Source organism: Trachemys scripta, chromosome 2 (genome assembly GCF_013100865.1).
Source record: "Trachemys scripta elegans isolate TJP31775 chromosome 2, CAS_Tse_1.0, whole genome shotgun sequence".
NCBI classification, from domain to species: Eukaryota; Metazoa; Chordata; order Testudines; family Emydidae; genus Trachemys; species Trachemys scripta.
Window position 1 is genome coordinate 160,632,185 of NC_048299.1, and position 17,648 is coordinate 160,649,832.

The following is a 17,648-nucleotide window of genomic DNA, read 5'->3' on the forward strand; positions in this document are numbered from 1 at the left end:
CTAATGAGGACCCTGATACACTTTAGTAATATGGGAACAACAGAGTCATTGCAACACCCCAAACCCCCACCCATCGCGACTTCCAGGCTGAGAACCCAATCTACTCCATTATGGAAGGTGTCTCCTACACTTCAGCAACTACAGTCAGCTGGAGTTAATTCCAGATATATAGTTAACTTTGTCTGACACTTCTGCATTCATCCAGCATATTACACACAGGTACTGGCAGGTAGAACTGTTGTGGACAAGAAACCTTTCCTAATTTCCAGCTTAAACCATTCTTTCTGAAACTTCAGTTACACATTTATATCCTTGGTAGAACATATTTTGTCTCCATTAGCTATCTGGAAATTGTTCATAAAATTTCTTCTCTCAAGATATATATGACTAACTTCTTCATAAACAACCACTTCACACTGAGAATCAGTTTTGCTGCCCTCATCTGAACATTTACCATTACCTTGACTTCCGTGACCAATGCTGTGCACAAACTCCAGATATAGCAGTATGTTGATACACCATAATTACTTTAAATGGAAATCTGTTCCTAAATGAGGATAGACAGACAAATATAGATAGATAGCCCAATGTTCCCTGTTTCTCTCCAAGTTACTCACCACCACTCCAATTACCTCTCAAATCTCATTCAAATTTAAATCGATGAAAAGACAATTATCTCAATTATTCATGTCCTAACTTTGTATCTTCATCTACAAACTTGGACAACATGTAACTAGTTCCACTTTCCAAGTCACTTATGACTAAATTAAACAACACTAAGCTATGCTGCTCATTGTCCTGATGATTTAAAGCCATTAATTATACAGTAACACTCCATACCAGCGGTTTTCAACCCGCAGCCTGCGGGCCGCTTGCGGCCCAATCTGCACACAGCTGCGGCCCATGTGATAGCCTCAGGGCCATAAGGCAGTATGTATATTATGTGGATGTGGCCCACATAACACACAGAGAGCTGCATATGCAGCCCACAATAGTCAATAGGTTGAGAACCACTGTTCTATACCCTTCCTGCCAAACAGTTCTTGAGAGATTGATCACACTATATTTGCACCGGTGCCTACATTTTTAAAGGTGACCTGCAAAGGAAAAAAAAATGGTGTTTGTGCCCTTCCCCACACCTTTTTAAAAAATTCTTTTTGATGACTAAAACTGGCCTGAAAAGCTATTTTTTCTGTTTAATATTTTTTACATTAGAAACTCAGGCCTTATTAAATCTGAATTTCCTGGATGAATGTATGGATGACATATATTTTACATGAAACTTGATAAATTAATAAAAATGATTTTTATTTAGACTGTTTACTTTGGGGGGAGAGGTTATTTCTGTAAACATCTGTAACTCAAATGCCTAAGAAACATATAAAAAAAAATCTTTGTTAAAGATTCAGCATCTTCATCCCTTCCATTAAAGCCTGAGAAAATTCATCTGAACATCTCTGAAATCTCTAACCAATCCTCTAGTTAAACAGGAAATTTTAGACTTGACAGTCCCAATAATTTGCAGTGTTCTTTTTTTATTTTGTATTCCAATTAATCCTTGAGAGCCTGAGAAAATTCTGCAGTATAATTCTCTTCTCCACAAATAATCAGGCCATAAATAACCATCTACATTCAAGTACTCTACCAATCTGCAAGGCTATCTATTGAAACACTGCCTACCAAAGTGCACTTAGAATGCTGTAAGATGCTCAAAGGCCCAAAACCTGGGTTTCTACGCAGGATATGCTGGTAACGCAGGATATGCTGGTAAAGTATTGGAATCAATAATAGAACTAATGAGACTAATGGACTGACCAGGGTAAAATAAATTGTAATGTCTGGGAGGAAATCAACATCATCTCAAAGTGACAACCATAGAAGATGGAAAAAAAGGTTGACTCAATAGTCTAGTAGACATGAATAAAAACTCATGTGAGATCTCTGTCTAACAAACACCCTTTCAAACACTTGTGTTAAACAAGCACTACCTGGGTCTCAGTGGTCATCAGTGTGATAACAACCACTATCGATCCATTTTACAGAGGGAAGAAATATTATTGCACTGGCTTCATAAATCGATTTCCTGTCCATTGCAGGATTCACATATTTGAATTAACAAAGATTTATTCAGAACAGGGGGCCTGAAGTTTCTGTTATTAATCAAATACAGAATAAGTCACTAACTAGCTTCCCTTATAATTTTTGTTTCTGTCCCACATTTGCTCTCTCGGACCGCATGACTGATGGCATTCTCACCGTTAAGTGCCCTTCGTGATGATCAGGGAAATGTATGAATAAGTACTCAGTGGCTACCAATTGCATTATGGAGTCACCCAGGAATTCCATCCTCTGATTGTGGCCTCTGAAAAATGAAAACATCAATGTGGCAAGATCAATAAGCAGTCCGGGGGAAAAAAACATGCAAATTAAAAAATATAGTAATTTAAAAGCAAGGGTAGTTCATTTTTAAACATATTTAACACAATTTTCTCATGTTAACTAGATGTGATGAAAACAATTCTTTATTGCTGTATGTTGACTTTCTGGAGAAAGCAAATGAGGTAGTTACCATTAAACAAAATTACTAGACCAGAGATGTGGGAGGTACAGGTTGATGCTAAATTTATCAGGAATAAGGTCCTAATAATGCAATTTTCTGCATGCAGATAAACTGCTGTGCCTATTGATTTCAATGGATCAGTCTCCCCATACACGACCACTTAAAGGATCAGGGCCTAAATCTATTTTAGGTTCAGGATTGGGGTCATCAGGCATTACTCTATTATTTATATTGTGGATGCACCTACATCAGACATGGACCATACCTCACTGTGCTAGCGCCTGTACAAACCCAGAACAAAAAGACAGTCCTCGCTCCCAAAAGCGTGGGTTTCCTTTTTCCACATCAAGTCCATGTGAACATATTGCATTACTGCATCAGGGATAAAGAACTGATATAGCACTTTGAACTGTGACTTTCCTCTTGCCATTTATGAACCCCTCAAATGAACATATCTCTCACGAATGCTTCCTCTGGTAATTCAATCTATACTGTTACAAGGTGCTGTTAAAATGGGGCAGCTAACATGCTGCAAAATGTCATGCTCTGTTGCAGCAATTCCAGGCTCTCTGATTACCTCAGGTTGCACTATTAGATCATGACTTTCATTAAACATACATAGTTGTTTCTTATTATAAATATGGACCATTAAGGAAATCAGCAGTAAGATTAGCATAGTTAAGCATAGGATTCTGCTTTATACTCACAGAGTCAGGTGGTTAAATCCCACAGTTCTCAAAGTGAAGGCCCGTGCCAGAAGCCGAACATGAGTAAAAATGACTCCAATTGCTTCCTCAAACTCTGTAAGTTTCTGGAGGACTGGGGAAGTCTCGATAAGTTGCCGATCAGTGTTGGATTCTTGCAGCTGTAAATAACAAATGCAAATTAATGATAGAAGGCCACTATACATTTCAAAGAAAAAAGATCTGAGAATAGCAAATCTTTTGAAAACCGTTGGCCGTTTGTGAGGGAAAACAGAAACGTGCACTGTGTATACACACAAACATCCACCTCACACTTGGACTGACACTTGGATAATCGAGAAGCAGACCAAAAAGCAAACAAAAACAAACAAACCAACCAACCCTACTACTCCCTCCTTCCTTTCCTTAAAAACAAAAAGAAATGACAAAGCTTTAAAATACAAAATTTAAAAGGACAATGTTCAGGTAATTTCTAATAATATTTACAATGGTATTCTTCAGGTCGACTCTGCCCAAGAGCAGAGAGAATCAACACCAAGTGGGGATGTAGGAGGTGTCTGGGCCAAAGAGGAAATGAAATCTTCAGCCCAAATGAGTGGGAGCAGAAAAGAGAAATAACTAGTGATAACCTGTGGTGAATAAATGGTGGCACTAGCTCCAATGCAAGTTGTACCCATGTAGAAACACAGATCACTAGAGGCAGCGGTGGCTCCAGGCACCAGCGCTCCAAGCGTGTGCCTGGGGCAACAAGCCGCGGGGGGCGCCCTGCCGGTCCCTGTGATGGCGGCAGTCAGGCAGCCTTCAGCAGCTTGCTTGCGGGAGGTCCGCCAGTCCCGCGGATTCGGCGGCAATTCGGCGGCGGGTACGCCGAATCCGCGGAACCGGCGGACCTCCTGTAGCCGAATCTGCAGGACTGGGGACCTCCCACGGGCATTCTGCCAAAAGCAGCCTGCCTGTTGTGCTTGGGGCGGCAAAAAACCTAGAGCCACCCCTGACTAGAGGGAGAGGTTAAAACAAACAAACAAACAAACAAACCCAAAACAAAAAAACAGAAGGAGGAGAGCTTCTCTCAGGAGCTTGTACCGCCACTGTGGAAGGCTGGAACCATGGGGAAAACTCAGTTGTGGGAGTTGAAGGACTGACACCTACCAGAGACCAAGGTTGGAGCTGAAGTGATCTTTGGAAAGCTTTTTAACAAGTGGGTAGGTTCTTTTATTGTTTTTAATGTTTTCTCTGTAATCCTTTCATCTTAAGAATGAATATGCTTGCTTATGAAGAGTTGACTTAGAACTGCAGACCATTATGCTGTTCATAGCCTCCGGTGAGAAAGCAAAGCGCTGTGTGACTTCTTGGGAATATCTACTGCAGCCAGGGAATTGTACAGCCTGGAAAAACCCTGGTCAGTAGGGAAAGAGACTCAGGTCTCAACCAAGAGAGGTGATGGCTGAGGAGCCGGGAGCCTAGAGCGGATGCCCTTGGTGGACCACAGATACAGTTGGCCTGAACCACAACAATGTTATACTATAGTACTTGGTAACTATAGTACTTGTATGGCTCCCATCACCATAGTATCTGAGTACCTGACTATCTTTAATATATTTATCATCACCACACCTCTTTGAGATAGAACTGTTCTATTATTCCCATTTTACAGATGGAGAACTGAGGCACAGGGAGCTTCAGTGACTTGCCAACGGTACACAGGAAGTCTGTGGCAGACCACGGACTTGAACTTAAGGCTCCCACATTCTCAACTAGTATCTTAACCACTCATTGAGCTATCCCTCCCCCCATTTTAACCACTCATTGACTTTCTAAATAGATGAGAAAAGAGACTGATTAAATTTCAGACTTGCCAACACTTTAAGTGTCCATGTAATATTAAACTTACTGGAATCACTGTTAAAAAATAACCATGCTATATTAGAGAAAAAAAATTAGCAATATTTTTTAAGCATTTTGATTCAAACCCCTTGACCTCCCATGATTAAGTTAGGATCTAAATGTTGAGATCAATAAAATATGCATAGACTGTTTTTGTACCCGGTTTCTAGGTCCAATAGATAAACAGGAGGAAGACAAAGTTACTTCTCACTAGCTTTATCTTGCTAGTGTAACCCCTTGGAGTTTAGAGAGCATGGCACCTTTAAATCTTTTTTCCTAAGGGGTGAGGGGGAGCAGTGAGAGAAAGGAGGGAAACTCCAGGTGGGGCTCTGGAGTGGAAGAGAGAGAGAGAAGGGCTGCAGTAAGCAGGCCCTCCAAAAGTGAAGAAGCAGACAATCTGCCTGAAGCCTGGGAAGGACAGGGCGGCCGATCGGGAATACCCCAGGACAGGAGCATTGTGCCAGGGAGGAATCGCCCAAGGATAGGCTGGAGCTGGACCCAGTATCACTGCTGCCCCGAGCTGCATGGGGCTGTGAGTACTGGGGCTTGTGACTCTGCACTGGGAATAAGGAGGGAGGCTGCTAGCTAGTTAAGTGGGTAGGTGGTCACTCTGTGTGGCTTTGCAGAGAGCGGCAGAAGAGGGCACCAGAGAGGTCTGTTGGGGAAAGTTCACTGGCGCCGAAGACTCACCACTAGACTGGAACTTTGCTCAGGCCTCCTGAACTCTGTGTGCAGACATGTTGCTCGGTGTCTGCCCTTTCAGACTGTGCTACCATTGGGCCTGTGGGGCCTTGGTTTGAATGCAACCCTGTTTTACCTCTCCCCCTATATTTCCCCTTGTTGTTTTTCTCCTCTCATCCCTCCGTAAATAAATATTTCCCTTTCTTATATCCATTGCACTTTTCTGGTGTGTGTGTGTATGTGTGTTCACTCCGGGGGTTTGGAACAGGTGTTCCTGGGGTGGAAGGAACTTTCCCTGCTGTGTTCCTGCACGCGCCTTCTCTTGGCCAGAGCTGCCTGCAGAGCAGACTCCATCTTGGCCATGAGGTTGCTAAAGTTACACTACAAATCCACACATATATTAAACACAAGCCATGAGGCAGGAAGCTTGTTATTTACAAAAATTCACAAAAGCAAATATGGCTACTATACTAATATTGATAGTAAATATATCAAGATATCACCACAGCTGAATGCCACTGAAAAGCATCCTTAGAAATAGAAGAGCTATGAAATTTATGATAGACAAGGGCACACTTACTTGGAGTGGGTGTAGTGGGTAATTAAGCCATACTTCCTGAAGGTCCTGCAAACATTGAGAGATGCCTTTAGTGCTCAAGGGAGTCATTTAACAAATTCCACAGTACTAAATAAGATGGCATTACTTGAAATACTGAACTGTTTCAGATGCTGACACTGCTTATTGCAAATTCAATAGTGCCAGCAATCTCATTTTTAAAATAGGGTATTCACTACTCAAACTGTTGGTAGTTCTCCCAATGAGCTCGTGTCGCAGAGGCAGAAAATCCTTGAACCAAATAAAAACAGTTTAAAAAACAAAAGAAAAAAATATTTGTTGAAGCTAATGATTGAACTTTATTTCCCACCACCTGCTCTGCAGCAAGTTTAAAATTGACCAAAAGCCAAGACTAAAACTGTAGGTCATGTAGGTTTCATTCATTACAACACTCAAAAGCATCTAACTACTGAGATACAATATGCCACAAAATACTTGTCTCATAAACATTATTTGTTGTTCCACAGACTCTGAGACTTTAAAGAAGAAAAATATCATTTAATTAATTCCCAGGCCATTGTGTTAGTGGTCTCTTCAGTAGTATAACTATAATTTATATGCACTAGCGCCCTACTTGCCCTGTCATCCAAATACTAAGTAATTTTTGAATGTGTAAGATGCCCAGTCCCTACTCCAAAAGGCTTACAAGCCAGTTGTACAAAAGGCACAAGTCTGTGTGCCAGTGAGCAGGAGGAAGAGGGTAGGGGGTAATGAGAATGTGTGGTTACATAGGCTAGTGATGTGCACACATCCATGGTGCTGAATAAAACATCTTAAAAACATATAAATGAAAAAAATAAAATCAGCAAATATCAATCCTCACTGGCCTTCTACATAGCCAATTTGGAACAGACTAACTGTGTAGTTGGACTGATGGTGATTGAAACACCTAGCTTTAACACTTGGAGGGCTACAAAAGAAAAAAAAATAGTCCCAATACATTTTAATGCCTCTAAAACAATGTTTGTGTTACATACATGGCATATATTGAATACATGATGGTATGATGTGGTTTAAAAGTTTTATCAGAATTCATTTCCTATGAGTTGCATGAGGTCTGCACCACTCATGGATAAAAAGACCATCTCGTACTTATGCTGTTAAAATCTTTATTTTACATAATCATATATTCCCTATTTTATTTACTCTTTACATAAAAACAAACAAACCATAGATTAAAATAATGTTAAAGTTGCAAGGTCAAGCACTCAAAAGTTAGGAAATGCAAGAATTAAGGACTCCCTCTGAATTTCAAACAATGTACTTTTAATATAGTTTTTAAAAAGTAATTTCCTAATTACCCCCTCTCCCGAAATTCTATCATTTAGAACTATATTGACCCCCACAAAAATCAGCAGCTAAATTGGAACCTTTAAATCCATAACACAGACTTCTACCATTTGTAATAGCTGCTGACATGGAGTTCTACGAGATTCATGCACTATTTGCTCTTCTTCATGTAAGCCAATGAGCCAACGGAATCAAATTAATGTTACTCTGTTTCCAACAGGACCAGTATAGCTCAGTATTATAAAATGCTGTTTTCATTACCTTTGAACTAAAAAAAAACCAGATGTAGTATATTCTACCCCAACCGCCAAATATAAAAAAAATGGTGGTTTTAATTAAACTGACAAAATTAACATGTAAATGAATAAAACGTTTTTTTAAAAGTAACTCAGCCAATAGGAAAACAAATACCATGTCATTAAAGAGCAAACGTCCAAATAAGTGTTTGGCTTCCTCTAGGCTTCCCTCCAGGTAAACAGCGCCTATATGGAAGGAACAATATACAATAGGGTAAAAATGCACTAGTATTCAGAAAAGTACAAAATAGAGACTACAAATCCCCCCCTTCCTCCTTCCCTGCTCCCTCCCCCCCCCGCCAAAAAAAAAGGAAACAGCAATTTTGGTAACAGCTGTTGTGGATACCACAAGTTTTTCTCTCTCCCTTTGTAATTAAAATGCAAAATGAATTTTTCTGCAAAATATAAAGAGTATCAAATCAACAGTGTAAAACACAAGGAGAAAAAAATTCTTAGAATCCTAACAAATTACATCAATGATACAAAGTGATATGCCAGAACAATGAACTTTAATAGCATTAGGCTAGAAGTAATCCCGTTTTTATAGGTGTTTTCAAGTAACCAGCTACTTACAATTCTCTCATACACTTGATATGTGGACATTTATAACCAAGAAATAACTTACAGCATCCAGGGAATTTATTTGGTCCCTTTGGCATTCCCATATCCTGCGTGAATCTTGGCCAGAACTGCTCTCAACATTCCAAACCAATCAATACCCCTCCCCTCCAAATTAATATTTGTTTTCCCCAAACTGGCATCAGAGTAGGGGTATGTTTTTTATTTGGAGATAGGTTTAATAGTGTGTTGAATACTGCTGTTCTTTTAAATTGCTTATATTATAGTTCTGAACACTGGTATTGCTAGGACCCTGTAGCAATTTTATATAGGAATGAAGTTTAACTGATATATTTTGGGTCCTTTAGTGGTTTTAGATGGAAACAAACCTTTTGATTTGGGAGCCTGGGGGAATCTCTCTTATACTGTATGGAGTAACAAGTGTACCTGTCTCTTCAAGGCCTCCTGTTGAGACCCATGGCCCTGCTACACCCTGCCCCTGGAGAAAAAACAGCAAACATGGGTCCTCCAGGCCTTCCTAGAGCGGCCTCATAAGACACAGCCAATCAGAGACCAGGTGGGTTAGTTAAAAGGAGCTGCAGGGGCTTAGCAGGTCAGTTCCTGGCTGTGACCTGAGCAACAATGAAGGGTGCTCTGCTTTGGCTACAAGTCTGAGAGATAACCAGATGTTGAGTTCTGGCTGCATTTTGCTTTCTGCAAGGAGAGAGTAGACGTGAGAACTGTAACCCGAAAGTAATGGGTGAAAGGAAAGAGATCTAGTGGGAAAATGCCCAAGAAAAACAGTAGCAGCTAACTGAAGGAGTTAAAAAGGAGCAGTGTGAGATTGCTGTCCATAGGGTATCTGGCTGGGACCTGGAGTAGTGGATGGGCCCAGGTCCCCGCACCAACCACTGGCCAAGTGTCCTAAGCCCCGAGAAGAGGATAAGGCATGTTTAGAAGCCGAAGTAAAGAGCTAGAACGGGCTGAAGACCCTGGTATGGCCAGACAGACTATATTATAAACTCTTGGTTCCCTGTCTGCAAGGGGACTAAACTTGAGTGATGACCTGGCTGAAGAGGTGGGGCAATGAGAACTGGTGAAGATAAAGAGTCTCCAGGGGAAAGGTCCTAGGGACGCTGCTCTATAACAGGCCAAGGAAGGACTTAAAGTTAGCCCAGAAGGGGCTCACAACTGAAACCAGAGACAGGGCTGTAAACACTAACAAAGGCACAGCAATAATCCTTGTTGGACCTTTGTTACCCCAGAAGGGTTTCATTTGTACATCATGTGTGGCTTGGCTGGAGGGCTGAGCCACAGAAGTCCTGTCTAGTGAGGTCAGCAGCTGATGGGGTGCCAGGAGCAGAGAAAAAGTGCAGGATTACACCCAGCTGGCAGGAGGCATTGACCAGAGGTGAGTGCCCCATCACATATGGCAATCTGCAAAGCAACATTAAAGGTGGATGTCCAGGACTGTCATCCACTCTATGGCTTCCAACGACATTGAATGAATCAAGGCTGTGCCCCCGGAGAATGATCTTAGAAGGCAGTGGTTCACTAGACGTTCCATGGTTTGGATGCCTTCTCCATATTCACATATCAGGCTGTCCTTCACTTTCCATCTGTTTAGTAGGTAGCTTCATTACCGAGTGAGGTTCTGATGTGGTTGGCTGTGATCCATATCTTACGTAGCATGGTGAAGTCAGGTAGTTGGTGCTGAGGTTCCTCTGAGACCTCTTCTACTCGCTGCCCCAAGAACTCAGTTTGACTCTAGTTTCATCACCTAGGTTCTTTTATTTGGTGTACAGCAAAGCTAAGCTGAGTTGATCAGACTCAACATAGGGGATGGGTATAGGGCAGACGTGGGCAAACTACAGCCCACGGACAATATCTGGCCCACGGGACCGTCCTGCGCGTCCCCTGAGCTCCCGGCCGGGGAGCCTAGTCCCTGTCCCCTCCCCAGCAGCCACGCTGCCGCGTGGGCTACACTCTGGCCCGCCGCTCCTGCTGGGCAGCGTGCGGAGCGCAGCTGGCTCTGACCGGGTGTCGCAGCTGCGAGCTCCTGCTGCTGGTAAGGGGGCGGGGAGCGGGGGGGTTGAGTAAGGGAACAGGGGATCCTGGGGGGCAGCCAGGGAGGAGGTGGCAGTTGGATGAGGTGGAGGTTGGGCGGGGAGGGGCGGTCAGGGGATGGGGAACAGGGAGGATTGGGAGTGGGAGTCCTGTCAGGAGGCAGAGATGTGGATAGGGGTCGGGAGGGCACTGAGGGGACAGGGAGAAGGGGAGGTTGGATAAGGGGGTGGGATCCCAGGGGGCAATTAGGGACGGGGGGGTTCGGGGATGGGGTGGTTGGGGACGAGGAGCAGAGGGAGGTTGCATAGGGGGTGGGAGTCCCGGGGGGGCTGTCAGGGGGCGGGGGTGTGGATAGGGGGTGGTTAGGGGATAAGGAGCAGGGGGGGCTGGATGGGTTGGAGGTTTTGAGGGGGGCAGTCGGGGTGGGAAGTGGGAGGGGGCAGATAGGGGGCGGGGGCCAGGCTGTTTGGGGAGGCACAGCCTTCCCTAACCGGCCCTCCATACAGTTGCGCAACCTCGATGTGGCCCTCGGCCAAAAAGTTTGCCCACCCTTAGCATAGGGTATAGCACACAGCCAAAGTTACACAGAAAAACTTTTCCTTATACATTTTTGCCAACATTAATAACATTATGACCAGTGTCCCAGTGGGAGCCAGCTGTGGTTACCCAATTAGGGTGAACTGCAACAAATGGGGCAGTCAATCCCCAAAGCTTGTGGATATTTTAATATTTAATATTTACCAAGCCAGCACAAAAGAGCTTCTTTATTGCCTCACTGGTTATTCAGAAGTCCAAACAACACAGTTCCCTTAAAGTAACCCAGCCTCAGGCCTCCATCCAAGTACCTAAGTCAAATATGATGAAGATTTCTGAAAATCTCATATCCTCATATAAAAGAAAAGGTTCTAGCAATCCCAAAGGATCAGACACATTACCCCCCCAGGTTATTGAATATTACAGATCTTACCCAAATACATGCTTATAACCAATTTTATATTAACTAAACTAAAATTTATTAAAAAAGAAAAGAGAGATGGTTAAAAGATCAATATACATACAGACATGAGTTCAATTCTTGAGGTTCAGATACATAGAGATGGTGAGCTTAGAAGTTGCACAGAGTTCTTTTAGAATTTAGTTCATAGATCATAGTCCAATATCATATTCAGGGCAGACAAGTCAGCGCTGGGATCGTGCTTCAATGCTGGGGAAGCTTAAGCCACCTCAGCCCTTGCCCTACTCCCTTCACCGAGGCCCTGCCTCTGCCCTGCCCCTTCTCCGAGACCCCGCCCTTGCTCACTCCATATCCCCTCCGTCGCTGGCTCTCCCCCACCCTCACTAACTTTTACCAGGCTAGGTCAGGCAGGGAGTTTTGGGGCAGAAAGGGGAGCGGGGTGTGGGCTCCGGGAGGGAGTTTGGGTGTCGTCTCTGGGCTGGGGCACGGGAGGGATGCCGGCTCTGGCCTTGTACTTACCTCGGGCAGCCCCCAAAAGTGACCTGTACATCCCTCTGGCAGCGGTTCCTAGGCGGGGGGGGGGGGGGGGGGACGGGGGGCCCCCCCCCCCCCCCCCCCGCCGCCGCCCCCCCCCCCGGGGGGGCGGGGGGGGGGGGGGGGGGGGGGGGGGGAATCGGAGGGTATCCGCACGCTGCCCCTGCCTGCAGGCACTGCCCCTGAAGGTCCCATTGGCTGCAGTTCCTGGCCAATGGGAGCTGTGGAGTCAGTGCTTGGGGAGTGGGCAGTGCACGGAGACCCCCATGCACCCTCCCAGGGACATGCTGGACACTTCCGGGAGTGGTGTGGGGCCAGGGCAGGTAGGAAGCCTGCCTTAGCCCAACTGCACCTCTGGACTTTTCCATGCAGGAGGTCCTGGAAGGAGGGGGGAGGAGTTGAGGGAGGGGGAGGGGTTGATCAGCGTGGCCCACGGACCCCCTGGAGCCCCAGTTTGAGAAATGCCTCCCTAAAGGATACGTCTTGGCACGATCACTCTTTAATATTTATATCAGCGAAATGCCTTCGACACAGTGTGACAGAATATACCCGTGTTCACACTGTACACACTATTGTAATAATGTTTGTACAGGATATGCCTTGTGAGGTATCATTTAAAATCTCATAATTTGCTGATCAGTAATATCAGGGCAAAGTGCATGTAGTAGCGTTATATGAGACGTTATAAACATAAGCTGAGATAATGACTAAAAATAGATTTTCCAGACAAGTCTGGGCAGTAGCCAAACCAGTTCCTAAGAGACAAAGGGCAAGCTGACGTCTCAGCCAGGTGTAAACAAGGCTGATGGACCATTGCCTGCTAAATGGCCATTCTTTGGCAGGACAGGGGGCAGGAGCTAAAAAATCCACATCTTAGCAAAAAAACAGCATGGAGTTCCCTTCCACACTTACTGCCTGTTGCCTTGCTCTGAGCTGGAAATGCTTCTCAAAGAGGAGACAGGACTATAAAAAGAAGGGGCAGACACCGCAAGACACCACTCTCTATCTCTCCCTCTGCCCATTGTATTCACTGCACTTGAAAAGACAAAGGAAGCAGCTGCTGCACAATGGGGGAGGGGCCCTGACCTAAACAGTTTGGTCAGTAAGACTGCTGGAAGCACGTGGTGAGAAAACTTTTCTTTGAATCTAATGTAGATTAAGTTAGGCACCAGTAAACGTTTTATCTTTATTTTCTTGTAACCATTTCTGACTTTGATGCCTCATTACTTGTATTCACTTAAAATCTCTCTTTGTGGTTAATAACACTTTTTTTTTTATTGTTTTATTTAATCCAGTACATTCAAGTTGAAGTGTCTGGGTAACTCCACTGGGGCTAATAAGTTGTGTGCATGTTATTCCCTTAAAGGAATAATGGACTTACTATATTTGTAGTATCTAGGAGAGGGCTGGGCAGTACAGGACATACATTTCTGGGAGGGGATGGGGGGGGGGAAATGGAAGACTAGGCGTGTGTTGGGGTCACCCTGTGGTAATCTTTAAGGTATAGCTGGCTGGCTGCAGCACGCACAGACATAGTTGGGAGTGACTGACATGGTGGAGGTTATTTGTGAGCAGTCCAGGTAGCAACAAGGCTACAAGGCAGAGGTGACACAGCTACTCATTGGTCTGGCTTGTACCCTGTTATGTCACACCCAGCCATGGAACTTTGGATATGTGGATGACCTTGTGATTGCATCCAAGCGAGCACTTCCACCCATGCGGAACACATCCTCCCAGATGTGAAAAAGCTGGAGGAGGGCTATAGGTTATGGCGACTCAGACCAAACTCTTGGAAAAACAGCTATGTCCTTTTTCCACCTGAGCAACCAACTTGAATGTTACCTTCTAGAACACTAAACTCAGGCACAAAGATTTCCAAAAATATCTTAGTGTGATTCTGGATCATAGCCTCACATACCACCAACATCTGACAAAGACCACCGCCAAGATACAACCAGGAGCAATATAATTCACAAACAGACTCCCTGCTCTCAGTTTCAGTGCCCAGCCCCACCCCAGATCACAGCCACTGGGAAGAGCCATTACAGGGAAAGCCCAGTTTTGCTCCAGGGCTGCGGGGACCATGCTCAAGTGCTCTGTGAGGATGACATACATGCAGTCTGGTCATGCATATGAGCTGTAAGGGGATGGAGCATGCTCAGTTGCTCTGGGGTGATGGTGCATGCACAGTCCAGTCAGCACTAGGAGCTGTGAGAGGCTTGCATATGCTCAATAAGGGCGGAATCTTTGGAGTTTTTAGCTGCTAAAATGAAAGACATCTCTACTGAGCATGTGTGAACTGTGATTTTTTTCAAAGTCTTATAACCTGGTCAAATATGGGCCAATTTCCCACAGGAACTGTCATGCTGTCTAGAGTGACTCACAACTGAGAGTGCCAATCTCAGACTAGAATGTCAGAAAACAAGAGCAGACATCCCAAACTGGTGGTGTGTTCTATAATTAGATTTCACAAAGCCAGCAACAAATGTGAATTCCTGGATCACTATACCAGTCTTACCATGGAGTCATAGACAGACCCCTTAGACTCTCCAGTCTATCTTGCCACCCAGACAAACTTTGTGATAAAAGGTTATTTAAACCTAAAATCACAGCACATTAGGTTAAAACCCGTCATTCACCCCAGATCAGTTGGTACTCTAGATCTTACACCAAAGACAGTGCTGGCAGCCAATCCTATAGTAAACTAACTAATGGTTTATTAGCTAAGAAAAAAAAAAAGAGTTATTGAGAGGTTAAAGCAGGTAAAATATAACAACAGGTAAATCACAGTTTATAACTCCAAATGGTGGCAGTGATGTAATAAACTGCCAGTTTCCCAAAAGTCCTTCAGGGCTACCCAGAATAACTCTGGGGATCTCTGTCTTCTCATTCAGATATACTGCCCTATTAGAATCCAAACAGTCCAGAGATGATGGATCATTTCTTGAATCCATATTTATAGCTCCCTCACACAGAAAGCCAGCTGACAATGTCTTTCCCCACATAGGCTTTTCCTTTGAGTGAGGAAGGCACTTGGACTTTTGACCTCCGACCATATAGATAATGGCCACTTGCCGTGAAATTATTTTCTGTTAAAGTCCTTAGGTCCTTCATTAGCATTTCACAAGATTTCTTTGATAGTTACACAAGTATTTACCATGTAAATGTTTGCTATTACATGATGACAGGAATAGATGAGTGAAAACAATACTGGTAACAGTCCACTAGTTTTCATTAAGTTTAAACATCTGAGTACACACTTATATATCTAACCATTATTTTGATCTATACAAGTGAACTGACCCGAATACACTCTAGCATGACATGGTCAACCAGCATCACAGCGATCACAAAGGCATATCCCTGACACAAAAGGAACCCCTAGGAAATTTTTAGTCCCTTTTCCGAAGTATGGAGGAACTAGAGCTGTTCAAAGAAAAGGTCAGCACATTTTTTTAATATGGGCAAAATAATGTATTTTCCTAAGCACTGTTCTCAGAACCAGCCTAACAGTTTTGGATGAAATTTCCCCCCCAAAATCAGCCTGAGGCAGACATCCAGCATGGAAAATGTCAGCCCAAACAGTTAATTTGGTACCGTTTATAAACAACTGAAAACAAGGTCTTATAATGGGAAGTGTCGGGTAATCTTAAGGCCTCGCCTACAATAAATATAATACATATAAATATATACACACACAATATGTAAATAGATAAACAGCAATCTCCACTAGCTTCTAAGTGGCCTTTTTCTGTGGATTTTGCAATATTGATGCCAGCTGGTTACACATTTTTATATATGTTTGTGCAGCATTTTTCATTTTTAAACTACTGACACTTTGTTCCATGCCTCTTTACAAGGAAGCCTTTGAAATCCTAAAACCAGTCATAGAAGACACACCTGTGTAGGAGAAAGGGACTTAAGAGAGCTGGTTGTGGGGAGAAGGTGGAACCAGGGAGTCAATATTCCAACATATGGGGAGCAGATATTTTCCCTTACTTTTCAGATTTTTTAAATACTGATGCTCTAAAGGGTCACTAGTCTTTAGAACAATGATTTGTAGTGTTTGTAGAACAGGTGGCCAGAGGCAAATTATGCTAGTATAAAATTTCAAGTAGATACCAGACTGCTGTTTATATTTTGGCTATCATTTTTTTGTTTTAAAATTTTGTAAAATGCACTTGGTATTTTAAATTTCTTTAAGGGAGGAGCCCCAGCCAGGCCCTAATATATATTATTTTAACTTCCTCCCCACAGCATCCCAATTTTTAGATATGGGTCTAACAAAAACTTACTGCTTGTCCAGCTTGCTGCACTGGTGACCAAAGAGTAGGTCTGCTTTCTTAGCAATCAACAACAACAATAATAATCTCCTTGTGGGCTGAAACGTGTGAACTAAGCACAAGATACAAGTCCAGTACTCATTCTTCTGTTTCTTTTTTATTTTTAAATTAAAGATCAAAGCACTCATGAAAAGCAAAGCAGAGTTAAAAGAACAACTTGATCAAATGAAATGCAATATGGCCCCAAGGCAGAACCCATATAGCGGTTACCATCTAAGCAAGCTACAATATATCTTTCAAGGCAGGAAGAAATGCATTAGGAGCCCGTGTAATGCATAAAAAGCTGAACTGACAGGGCTGAAACAACGGCCAATACATTTTCCCCCCCATTCCAAAAACAGTTGAAATTTAGTTTAACTTGACACAGTTCAGCATAAATCTCTTGCTCCTCCAGAACTTAGGTCCTGCCTGCACCAGGGATATTTGCATGTGTAACTACACCGATACCTAAATTTGTCAAATCCCTACATTTGCACTGGTGTAACTAACTCAATGTGGTTACACCAGGGAAAACCCCTTAGGGAGACATGCTGCACTGATATAGAGTAGGGCTTGTACCTGGTGACTGTTTATGCTAGAAAGCTATACCACTTTAACCATACCAATATGGTCAAAACAGTACAACCCTTCGAGTGTGGATGCGGTTATATCAGTATAAAATTGCTTTAACACTGGTATAGCTTCTCCCATACAGGAAGGGAAATAAGTTATACCAATATAACACTCCTTTATATGGGTAAAACGATAAGGGTAGTAGTAATATAGCTATTTTAGAAAAAACAAAATCATCCCTTTAACCAAAATAGTTCAACTGGTACAAAAACTGTATAAATCAAGCCTTAATCTACTGGAGTAAACTGCACCAATGTCAAGCTTGCTTTCTGTAACCCATGTTAGCCAATTGCGGCTCTTTCCCCGCCTCCCCAGCTGCTAGACCAATAAAAAGGCTGATGTGTCTGCTATGCCTCCTGAGACACCTGGTATCCTTTTAGATCAAACAGTAAAGACTCATGCTTTTAGATCCAGAAGATGCAGGTCCAGTCCCTGCATATGACCCCTGCAGGATGTCATTACATTTACACCTATGAAGCATGTGTATATTACAGGTTGAGCCAGCATAATTACACTCGTAGTTATACCAGGGTACATTTTTCTAACAT

The 17,648-nt window shown here is 43.3% G+C and overlaps 1 protein-coding gene across 2 annotated transcripts in view; it reads right to left on the bottom strand.

Moving 5' to 3' along the window:
• The window catches only part of DROSHA (drosha ribonuclease III), a 107,184-nt gene that overhangs the window by 15,383 nt on the left and 74,153 nt on the right, over nucleotides 1-17,648 (bottom strand). For both annotated transcript variants that reach the window (XM_034762065.1, XM_034762066.1), the window contains exons 23-26: nucleotides 8,147-8,217; nucleotides 6,410-6,454; nucleotides 3,268-3,425; nucleotides 2,257-2,362 (exon numbers count right to left, since the gene is read on the bottom strand). In XM_034762065.1, coding sequence (XP_034617956.1) covers nucleotides 2,257-2,362; nucleotides 3,268-3,425; nucleotides 6,410-6,454; nucleotides 8,147-8,217 — 380 coding nt within the window. The remainder of the gene's footprint in view (nucleotides 1-2,256; nucleotides 2,363-3,267; nucleotides 3,426-6,409; nucleotides 6,455-8,146; nucleotides 8,218-17,648) is intronic.